General features: G+C 39.1%; 1 protein-coding gene across 2 annotated transcripts in view; it reads right to left on the minus strand.

Moving 5' to 3' along the window:
* STK4 (serine/threonine kinase 4) overlaps nucleotides 1–12,552 on the minus strand; it is a 97,409-nt gene that overhangs the window by 75,380 nt on the left and 9,477 nt on the right. For both annotated transcript variants that reach the window (XM_060120447.1, XM_060120448.1), the window contains exons 3-4: nucleotides 9,916–10,044; nucleotides 7,234–7,348 (exon numbers count right to left, since the gene is read on the minus strand). In XM_060120447.1, the coding sequence (XP_059976430.1) occupies nucleotides 7,234–7,348; nucleotides 9,916–10,044 (244 nt within the window). The remainder of the gene's footprint in view (nucleotides 1–7,233; nucleotides 7,349–9,915; nucleotides 10,045–12,552) is intronic.

Genomic DNA, 12,552 nt, shown 5'->3' on the forward strand with positions numbered 1-12,552 from the left:
ATATATTCGGTTGGCCAAAAAGTTTGTTCAGGTTTTTCCATAACATCTTATGGAAAACCCAACCGAGGAGATTGTTTCAAGATGGCAGAGCAGAAGGACGTGTGCTCACTCCCTCCTGCGAGAGCACCAGAATCACAACTAACTGCTGTACAGTCACTGACAGGAAGACACTGGAACTCACCAAAAAAGATACCCCATATCCAAAGACAAAGGAGAAGCCACAATGAGACGGTAGGAGGGGCGCAATCACAATAAAATCAAATCCCATAACTGCTGGGTGGGTGACTCACAAATTGGAGAATGCTTATACCACAGAAGTCCACCCACTGGAGTGAAGGTTCTGAGCCCCACGTCTGGCTTCCCAACCTGCGGGTCTGGCAACGGGAGGAGGAATTCCTAGAGAGGCAGACTTTGAAGGCTAGCGGGATTTGATTGCAGGACTTTGACAGGACTGGGGGAAAAAGACTCCACTCTTGGAGCACACACACAAAGTAGTGTGCGCAGCAGGACTCAGAGGAAGGAGCAGTGACCCCACAGAGACTGAACCACACTTAACTGCTAGTGATGGAGGGTCTCCTGCAGAGGTGGGGGGGGTGGCTGTGTCACACCATGAGGACAAGGACACTGGCAGCAGAAGTTCTGGGAAGTACTCCTTGGCGTGAGCCCTCCCAGAGCCCGCCATCAGCTCCACCAAAGAGCCAGGTAGGCTCCAGTATTGGGTTGCCTCACGCCAAACAACCAACAGGGAGAGAACCCAGCCCCACCCATCAGCAGACAAGCAGGTTAAAGTTTTAATGAGCTCTGCCCACCAGAGCAGCAGCCAGATCTACCCACCACCAGTCCCCCCCATCAGGAAACTTGCACAAGCCTCTTAGATAGCCTCATCCACCAGAGGGCAGACAGCAGAAGCAAGAACTACAACCTTGCAGCCTGTGGAACAAAAGTCACATTCACAGAAAGACAGACAAGATGAAAAGGCAGAGGGCTATGTACCAGATGAAGGAACAAGATAACACCCCAGAAAAACAACTAAATGAAGTGGAGATAGGCAACCTTCCAGAAAAAGAATTCAGAATAATGATAGTGAAGATGATCCAGGACCTCGGAAAAAGAATGGAGGCAAAGATCGAGAAGATGCAAGAAATATTTAACAAAGACCTAGAAGAATTAAAGAACAAACAAACAGAAATGAACAATACAATAACTGAAATGAAAAATACACTAGAAGAAATCAATAGCAGAATAACTGACACAGAAGAATGGATAAGTGACCTGGAAGACAGAATGGTGGAATTCACTGCTGCGGAACAGAATAAAGAAAAAAGAATGGAAAGAAATGAAGAGAGCCTAAGAGACCTCTGGGACAACATTAAACGCTACAACATTCGCATTATAGCGGTCCCAGAAGGAGAAGAGAGAGAGAAAGGACCCAAGAAAATATTTGAAGAGATTATAGTCGAAAACTTCCCTAACATGGGAAAGGAAGTAGCCACCTAAGTCCAGGAAGCGCAGAGAGTTCCATATAGGATAAACCGAAGGAGAAACACACCAAGACACATAGTAATCACATAGTAATCAAATTGACAAAAATTAAAGATAAAGAAAAATTATTGAAAGCAACAAGGGAAAAATGACAAATAACATACAGGGGAACTCCCATAAGGTTAACAGCTGATTTCTCAGCAGAAACTCTACAAGCCAGAAGGGAGTGGCATGATATATTTAAAGTGATGAAAGGGAAGAACCTACAACCAAGATTACTCTACCCAGCAAGGATCTCATTCAGATTCAATGGAGAAATCAAAAGCTTTACAGACAAGCAAAAGCTAAGAGAATTCAGCACCACCAAACCAGCTCTACAACAAATGCTAAAGGAACTTCTCTAAGTGGGAAACACAAGAGAAAAGGACCTACAAAAACAAACCCATAACAATTAAGAAAATGGTTAATAGGAACATACATATCGATAATTACCTTAAATGTAAATGGATTAAATGCTCCAGCCAAAAGACACAGGCTCGCTGAATGGATACAAAAATAAGACCCATATATATGCTGTCTACAAGAGACCCACTTCAGACCTAGGGACACATACAGACTGAAGGTGAGGGGATGGAAAAACATATTCCATGCAAATGCAAATCAAAAGAAAGCTGGAGTAGCAATACTCATATAAAATAGACTTTAAAATAAAGAATGTTACAAAGGACAAGGGATCAAGGGATCAATCCAAAAAGAAGATATAACAACTATATATGCACCCAACATAGGAGCACCTCAATACATAAGGCAACTGCTAACAGCTATAAAAGGGGAAATCAACAGTAACACAATAATAGTGGCTGACTTCAACACCTCATGTACACCAATGGACAGATCATCCAAACAGAAAATTAATAAGGAAACACAAGCTTTAAATGACAAAACAGGCCAGATCGATTCAATTGATATTTATAGGACACTGCATCCAAAAACAGCAGATTACACTTTCTTCTCAAGTGCACATGGAACATTCTCCAGGATAGATCACATCTTAGGTCACTAATCAAACCTCAGTAAATTAAGAAAACTGAAATCATATCAAGCATCTTTTCTGACCACAACACTATGAGATTAGAAATCAATTACAGGGAAAAAAACGTAAAAAACAAAAACACATGGAGGCTAAACAATACGTTACTAAATAACCAAGAGATCCCTAAAGAAATCAAAGAGGAAATCAAAAAATACCTAGAGACAAATGACAACGAAAACACGACAATCCAAAACCTATGGGATGCAGCAAAAGAAGTTAGTTATAAAAGCGAAGTTTATAGCAATACAAGCCTACCTCAAGAAACAAGAAAAATCTCAAATAAACAATCTAACATTACACCTAAAGGAACTAGAGAAAGAAGAACAAACAAAACCCAAAGGTAGCAGAAGGAAAGAAATCATAAAGATCAGAGCAGAAATAAATGAAATAGAAACAAAGAAAACAATAGCAAAGATCAATAAAACTAAAAGCTGGTTCTTTGAGAAGATAAAACAAAATTGATAAACCATTAGCTGGACTCATCAAGAAAAAGAAGGAGAGGACTCAAACCAATAAAATTAGAATGAAAAAGGAGAAGTTACAACAGACACGGCAGAAATACAAAGCACCCTAAGGGACTACTACAAGCAACTCTATGCCAATAAAATGGACAACTTGGAAGAAATGGACAAATTCTTAGAAAGTTATAACCTTCCAACACTGAACCAGGAAGAAATAGAAAATATGAACAGACCAATCACAAGTAATGAAATTGAAACTGTGATTAAAAATCTTCTAACAAACAAAAGTCCAGGACCAGATGGCTTCACAGGTGAATTCTATCAAACATTTAGAGAAGAGCTAACACCCATCCTTCTCAAACTCTTCCAAAAAATTGCAAAGGAAGAAACACTCCCAAACTCATTCTATGAGGCCACCATCACCCTGATACCCAAACCAGATAAAGATACTACAAAAAAAGAAAATTACAGACCAATATCACTGATGAATATAGATGCAAAAATCCTCAACAGAATACTAGCAAACAGAATCCAACAACACATTAAAAGGATCATACACCATGATCAAGTGGGATTTATCCCAGGGATGCAAGGATTCTTCAATACACACAAATCAATCAATGTCATACACCATATTAACAAATTGAAGAATAAAAACCATATGATCATCTCACAATGCAGATGCAGAAAAAGCTTTTGACAAAATTCAACACCCATTTATGACAAAAACTCTCCAGAAAATGGACACAGAGGGAAACTACCTCAACATAATAAAGGCCATATAGGACAAACAAACAGCAAACATCATTCTCAACGGTGAAAAACTGAAAGCATTTCCTCTAAGATCAGGAACAAGACAAGGATGTCCACTCTTGCCACTATTACTCAACATAGTTTTGGAAGTCCTAGCCACGGCAATCAGAGAAGAAAAATAAACAAAAGGAATACAAACTGGAAAGGAAGGAGTAAAACTGTCACTGTTTGCAGATGACATGATACTATACATAGAGAATCCTAAAGATGCCACCAGAAAACTACTAGAGCTAATCAATGAATTTGGTAAAGTTACAGGACACAAAATTAATGCACAGAAATCTCTTGCATTCCTATACACCAATGATGAAAAATCTGAAAGAGAAATTAAGGAAACACTCCCATTTACCACTGCAACTAAAAGAATAAAATACCTAGGAATAAACCTACCTAGGGAGAGAAAAGACCTGTATGCAGAAAACTATAAGACACTGATGAAAGAAATTAAAGATGATACAAACAGATGGAGAGATATACCATGTTCTTGGATTGGAAGAATCAATATTGTGAAAATGACTATACTACCCAAAGCAATCTACAGATTCAATGCAATCCCTATCAAATTACCAATGGCATTTTTTACAGAACTAGAACAAAAAATCTTAAAATCTGTATGGAGACACAAAAGACCCCAAATAGCCAAAGAAGTCTTGAGGGAAAAAAATGGAGCTGGAGGAATCAGACTCCCTGACTTCAGATTATATTACAAAGATACAGTAATCAAGACAATATGGTACTGGCACAAAAACAGAAATATAGATCAATGGAACACCATAGAAAGCCCAGAGATAAACCTATGCACCTATGGTCAATTAATCTATGACAAAGGAGACAAGGATATACAATGGAGAAAAGACAGTCTCTTCAATAAGTGGTGCTGGGAAAACTGGACAGCTACACATAAAAGAACGAAATTAGAACACTCCCTAACACCATACACAAAAATAAACTCAAAATGGATTAGAGACCTAAATGTAAGACCGGACACTATAAAACTCTTAGAGGAAAACATAGGAAGAACACTCTTTGACATAAATCACAGCAAGATCTTTTCTGATCCACCTCCTAGAGTAATGGAAATAAAAACAAAAATAAACAAAATGGGACCTAATGATACTTAAAAGCTTTGGCACAGCAAAGGAAACCATAAACAAGACCAAAAGACAACCCTCAGAATGGGAGAAAATATTTGCAAACGAATCAACGGACAAAGGATTAATCTCCAAAATATATAAACAGCTCATGCAACTCAATATTAAAAAAACAAACAGGGCTTCTCTGGTGGCACAGTGGTTGAGAGTCTGCCTGCCGACGCAGGGAGCACGGGTTTGTGCCCTGGTCCGGGAAGATCCCACATGCTGCGGAGCGCCTGGGCCTGTGAGCCATGGCCGCTGAGCCTGCGCGTCTGGAGTCTGTGCTCCGCAACAGGAGAGGCCACACAGTGAGAGGCCCGCATACCGCAAAAAACAAACAAACAAACAAAAAAAACCCAACCCAATCCAAAAATGGGCAGAAGACCTAAATAGACATTTCTCCAAAGAAGACATACAGATGGCCAAGAAGCACATGAAAAGCTGCTCAACATCACTCATTATTAGAGAAATGCAAATCAAAAGTACAATGAGGTATCACCTCACACCAGTTAGAATGGGCATCATCAGAAAATCTACAAACAACAAATGCTGGAGAGGGTGTGGAGAAAAGGGAACCCTCTCGCACTGTTGGTGGGAATGTAAACTGATACAACCACTATGGAGAACAGTATGGAGGTTCCTTAGAAAACTAAAAACAGAATTACCATATGACCCAGCAATCCCACTACTGGGCATATACCCAGAGAAAGCCATAATTCAAAAAGACACAGGCACCCCAATGTTCACTGCAGCACTGTTTACAATAGCCAGGTCATGGAAGCAACCTAAATGCCCATCGACAGACGAATGGATAAAGAAGATGTGATACATATATACAATGGAATATTACTCAGCCATAAAAACGAACTAAATTGGGTCATTTGTAGAGACGTGGATGGATCTAGAGACTGTCATACAGAGTGAAGTAAGTCAGAAAGAGAAAAACAAATATCGTATATTAACGCATATATGTGGAACCTAGAAAAATGGTACGGATAAACCGGTCTGCAGGGCAGAAATAGATACACAGATGTAGAGAACAAACGTATGGACACCAAGGGGGGAATGTGGCAGGGGTGGTGGTGGTGGTGTGATGCATGGAGAGATTGGGATTGACATGTATACACTAATATGTATAAAATAGATAACTAATAAGAACCTGCTGTATAAAAAAATAAATTAAATTAAATTAAAAAAACACCCAACCGAACTTTCTGGCCAACCCAGTAGGACCTTGTTGTTTATAGAAGTTATCTTTTATGTAGGACCTTGTTGTTTATAGAAGTTATCTTTTATGTAGGACCTTGTTGTTTATAGAAGTTATCTTTTATGTAGGACCTTGTTGTTTATAGAAGTTATCTTTTATAACAGATGGCTCACTCACTTGCTTAGAACCCAGCAACTGTTTCCTATTGTACGTGGAAAAAAATCAAACTCATTATCACAGCCAATAAGACACAACATAATCTAGCCCTGCCCCCCCTGCCTCACCTCACCTCCTACAGCTTCCTCCTTACCTATTCCTCTCTAGTCATGTAGTGGCCTTCTCTCCAGCACTCAAACATGCCAAATTCATTCTACCTAGAATGTTCTTTTAGAACTCATGGCTCCTTCTTGTCATTCATGTTTTACTTTAAATGTCGCCTCCCCGAGTGACATTTAAACATTTCTCAACCATCTCCTCGCAAGTAGTCCACCAAGCACTCGCTATCACTTTATTGTCACTCCCTATCTTCACAGCAGTTCTCTCTATCTGGTATTTATTCTCTGGTTGCCATTAATTTGCTTTTTGTTGCCCTACTAGAAAATGCACTACCACGAGAGCACGGTCCTTGTCTTATTTACTACTGGATCCCGAAGGCCTAGACCAGTGTTCTAGAAATACTTACTGAACGAATAAACAAAGAGTTTAAGCAACTGAACCCAAACTAGAACCCATGACTCCTAACTTTTCTCTCAGCAATCACAGTAACAGCAAATCATCTTTCACAGAGAGTTTTCTCTGATTAGGAAACTAATCTGTGAACATGCTGGGTAGAAGGAGAAAACCCAACCAAATTTAAACACTCAGAACTCATTGCTTAACCAAGACTTGATTGTCATTTTTGTCCCCAGTTAGAAATAAGCAAAGCACTTCACTGGACTGGGTTGGCTGCTATCAAAACTGCCACATTTAAGCAACATCAAAAAGCAGAGGGGGAAAGAACCATGGAAAGGGGGAAATACCTACTATTCCAGAAGGTAAACTTACCGTTTTATTTCGTAATCGAATGATATCAGACACAGAACCAGCCCCACAGTACTCCATCACAATCCACAAGTCTGTGTTCTTAAAATAACTGCCATAATATTTGACTACGTGAGGGCTAGAGAGAGAGACGATACGAGTTAGTGGAACAGCCTTCAAACATCCCTATTAATTCATGCTGTTAAATACATGAAAATTAATTTCTCAGCTCAAAAGATCAATTATTCATATTTAAGGTTAAAACATGCACCCACTTGATGAGAATGTAAAATAGTACTGATTTCTGGAGGGCAATAATAGTAGTGCAGAAATTGTGTGGGTCCCTCAACCCAGCATTTGTAAGTCTGCAATTCATCCTAAGAAAAGATTTACAGATATTCAAAAAGAAATAGGTAACATCACAGTACTGTCTATAAAAGTGAAAATTCAGATACCATCTAAATGTCTGACATTAGGGAGTTTCTTTAAGAAATGATATATCCGTTTAATGCAACAACCATGAATCCATGGAAAACATTATATAAGAATACTTGATAATACGAGATGATATCCTGTTTACCAAAAAACAAACAAACAAAAACGCAGGTTACGTAATAGCAAGCATGGTGAAACTCCAAAAACAGATATGGAAGGATAAGTATACCAAGTAGTATTTAACAACGATTCTCTCTCCAAAGAGAAAAGTGGTTTCCTTTCTTTTTTTATTTGCATTTTTCCAAGAAGTCACATATACTTTGTAACAAGGAAAAGAATAACATCACACTACAATCTATTGTAAAGGAAAAATATTCAGAATTAGACTTGAAAGTTTGGGTCTTGGGCTTCCCTGGTGGCGCAGTGGTTGAGAGTCCGCCTGCCGATGCAGGGGACACAGGTTCGTGCCCGGGCAGGGAGGATCCCACATGCCGCGGAGCGGCTAGGCCCGTGAGCCATGGCCGCTGGGCCTGCGCGTCCGGAGCCTGTGCTCCGCAGTGGGCGAGGCCACAACAGTGAGAGGCCCGCGTACCGAAAAAAAAAAAAAAAAAAAAAAAAAAAGAAAGTTTGGGTCTTGAAGACAGACTTTAGAAAAAAGTCAAAATCCCTTTAAAATGAAATAATCTGTCCTCTGAAGCTACCAGCTTTAGCTAGATCATTATCAGGGCTAAATAATATTGCATAACATAGTAACGGAAGATGCTAAAACCAACTCAGCTGCATTAACTCTCAAAATTTCAAACGCCCCTTCATCCTTGGGAAACATGCCAATGACAAGGACAGCAGGAAAAAAAATACACAAAATGAATATTAATGAAGAAATGGATGAATATACCTCTTAAGATACAGATCACCACAACTGCTCTCCCTTCCCCGAATTTCTATAGTATTTAATGCCTCTACGAGGCAATTACTGTCAGGTACTCACTGCTGGAGTATGTCCTATACAATCTTGTATTGTCGACTAGATTCTCCTGTACATCTATAAGCCTGGCCTGTCCAATTAAAGTCTTTATAGACTCTAAGAGGACCAGCACTCTGCCCTGTATCTCTTTGTATTTCTTAGCACACAGTAGGCTCTTTGAAGTCCCTCATCTTTAATTAGAGACATTTGCACACCCTGTTTGGAACACAGCTCTTGCACAGTCTATCAAAAGTGGCAAAGTTCCAATCTGCCCACTGGAAAGAGCTCCTGTAATGTATCTTATGCAAGAGGCAAAGAAGAACTGCTACCTTACTCTGGTCCCTCCAATCAAGAAATAGAGTTTTATCCAGTACAGAGTAACCACAGAAGTATAAAGAAAAAAAAAAAAAAAAGGGAGGGAGGGAGAAGAGAAGTGATTGCATTCACCAGTCTACAAGACTTAAGGGCTCCTGGGCAAAATGCCTAGCAGGTAGCCCCACCTGCCTTAAGGTACAAGCTTTACCAACAGGAGGTACTGAGTTGATCTGCGGACCAAAAGAGCTTCAGAAAGATGAAGGCAGCCTCAAGCTGCAAGACTTTCTCATTCTCCTTTCAACTCCCTAGAGCTGCCACTGCCCTTTAGTTTGTGTTTCTCGCCAATCTAAACTGAGGAAGCCTGCTCCACCACAGTGACCTCCCATGTTGTCATGGAGCTTCAGGGCAAACCACGTGCTTTTCTGCGGTTGCCTGCTGGCCCGACTTCCTGCTTGCAGCATTTGACAAATCTTAGTTCCTCAAAAATAAAATACTTAACTACTCTCAGCTGGAATCACTTCTTAAAATTGTGAAGGAAGGAACAGAACAGTAATACCTAAATAAGTATTCTCTTTTTATAGGTCCATTTGCTATTCTAAGGTTTCTGGAGCGAAAACCATTTGAATTATCTCGTCTTAGCTGTCTCTGTAGAAATGTTTTCTCAATAGGAAGTAAGAGAGATCATTATCAAAAAAGAAAAAAAGGCTAGCCACCACCACCTTCTGCCTCTTTGCCTCTTCTTCCTAGTTTTGAAAAGGGCTAAACTGAAACAAAACAAAACAATGCAAAAATAGAAACTCTGAAAGTTTAGCTGCTGAAACACAGAAACTTTTTCATCATTTTTTTTTTCTGAAAAGAACATTCGTAGTGATGCCACTAAACTCTTCCGTTTGCAAAATATCTAAGTAAATGCAATTCTAGGCGTCAAACTCTAAATAATCACAGCATATTCGAAACCATGTTATCTCCAAAATAACACCAGATGCCTTTACCTGTCACATTGCTGCATTATAGAGATTTCTTTGATTATCTCCTGCAGGTCTGACTCCACAGGAACTTGCTTAATAGCAACAATCTGACCTGTCTCTTTATGAATAGCTTTGTACACGCTGCCATAGGACCTATAATTGGGGGAAGGAGAACATTTACAAAGTCAAAGCAAGCCAAGAGATAAAAAGTGGTAAAACACAAGCAACTCACCATTCTAATTTATATCCCTACATGCCCAAGACATATATACTTAGCTACACTTGCAAAATTGAGATAGCTAAAGTACTTCAGGGAAAAATTGTCCTTAAGAGAACTTACCACAAAATGACATCTTAAAAACTTCACATTTAAATTTTACTGAATGTATTAGTAGGAAATAACAGTGATAGAGTAGCTACCATGTCTGATGTCTGCTAGAAATTGCATCATCTGAGGTTCATCCTTACAAAAAAGGGGGTCATGAAGGGGTCATCATCCCTATTTTACAGGCAAATGTGAAAAGGCTCAGAGAGGTTACATGACTTGCCCAAGGTCACATAAGTGATAAAAAAGCGGTCAGTCCAGGATATGAATCCAGGTCTGTCAGATACAAAGCCTAGATTCTTTCCACATCTGTATTAGGGTACAAAAATGGGGGTCTTGGTTTTCTTGCACTCATTCTAGTACCATGAGGTCTTTTAGTCCTTTCTCCTCTTACTTGTAATAATACTTAAAACATTAAGGAAACTAAAAATGTAAGACTCTTAAATGCTAGTATCAGGTGAACAGAGCACATACAAATTCTTTTTGCCTTTTGCTCCATCTTCCCTTACGAGTTTATTATCAAGATAACTAAAAGGTTATGTAGCTATTCAATTTGGGGGCTAAAAGAACAGTAGATTTAGAATCTAAAGACCCAGGATTGGAGTCCTACCATCACTACATATCAGCTCTCATTTACAGACATATTATAAACCTTGTGCCTCAATTTTCTCACCTGTAAAATGACAACAATACTACTACAAGACAAGTGTGATGGTTAAATGAGATATCACCATCATCTTGCATAGATTACATTTTTACTGAAATTCTGGATGGCTGTCAGTGAAATAATGAGTAAATTGTCTTTCATACTTCCCCAACACACCTGTTTCTTCATACCACCTTAGTGAAAAAAAAGATCATAACAGTGCCACCTAATACATCAAAGTAGCTAAGTGCTCTAGCTAACAAAATGATGCTCAAGGATTGTTTCAATGTGAAAGTCACAGAAAACTTTAAAAAAAAATCTATGTAGAGCACACACAAAAAATTTTCCATTCCATCAGAATCCCTTATATTGGCAAAACTAGTATCATGATACTTAAATGTTGCCTAAAATATTTTTTTTTGCCAGGGAAAGGCAACTGCTGACCATGTGTGGAAGATCCAACCACTGACCCTTCTTCCTTGATATGATAACCCCGATTTGTGAGGGTGGCAAATGCTTGGTCCCCGGGGCTAAAGCATGGTGGTCCGATTGCAGGATTTCTATCCCCTTCTGCCAGTGACTGAACTAGTATTAAGCATATGACCTAGTTCCAGCCAGTGAAATTTAAGGGGAATTCTTCTGAAGGGTCTCTAGGAAAAACTTTCCTCCCTGGTAAGAGAGAAGCAAACAAGGTGGCCCATTTTCACCTGCCACTTCCTTTCCTGCTTTGGTTACTGTCAGGTGAGGCATGATGCTTGAAACTAACATGGCCATCTTGAGACTATGAGGATTACACAAATGCTAAACAATTATCAAGCCAGTTAGCCATTCTGGAATCTTTCAGCCCCAGATTTTTTGCTACTTAGTTATTAAATGCTCTTATTGTTTAGCCACTGTTAGTTGGGTATTCTGTAACTTCATCCAAAGTTATTCTTGATACCCTAGGCCCCATACATGTAAAAAGGTCTTTATTTCACCCTCACTCTGGAACGAGTTTTTCTGGATATAGAATTCTTTGACAATAGCTTTCCCTCAGCTCTTTTACTGTAGTTTTTCATCTTCGTATTGCTGTAAAGAAGTCAGTTGTCATCAGGTTATCATTTTTCATGGGTAATCTCTCTTTCTGTAGCTTTTCAGATTTCTCTTTATCCTTAACATTCTGTAATTTTACTATAACTAGAAGTTGATTTATTTGGCACTCCATAAGCTTCTTCAATCTGAAGGCTTTATTCAAGTCTGGAAAATTCTTAGTATTATCTCTTTATTTCCTATTACTTCTAATCTCCTTCTAGGGTTCCTATTGGACCTATATTGGAACTCCTCAATCCATGCTGTCTTCCTAGTTTCCAACACTATATTTTTGTCCTGCATTTTGTGATCAGTCTCACTTCTAGCTTTCAATTCACAAATTCTCTTCAGCTTGTCTAGCTGACTGTTTATCCAATTTATTGGGCTCTAGAACTTCAATTATTGTAGTTTTCATTGTCAAGATTCCCAACTTTTTCTTTTTCATGGGGTTGTTCCTGTTAATAATCTCGTGTTCTCCTTTTAAGGATGTTATTCCCTCCTTTTACCTTTTTGAAAATTGTAAACAAACGTTAAATCCTGTTTCAGATGGCCCCATTATTTCTATTTCCTTGGGTGGGAGTTCTCCCACTTGTTAGGTCTGCTGATTATCTCACGGCACTGG

Source organism: Mesoplodon densirostris, chromosome 16, assembly GCF_025265405.1.
Source record: "Mesoplodon densirostris isolate mMesDen1 chromosome 16, mMesDen1 primary haplotype, whole genome shotgun sequence".
NCBI lineage: Eukaryota > Metazoa > Chordata > Mammalia > Artiodactyla > Ziphiidae > Mesoplodon > Mesoplodon densirostris.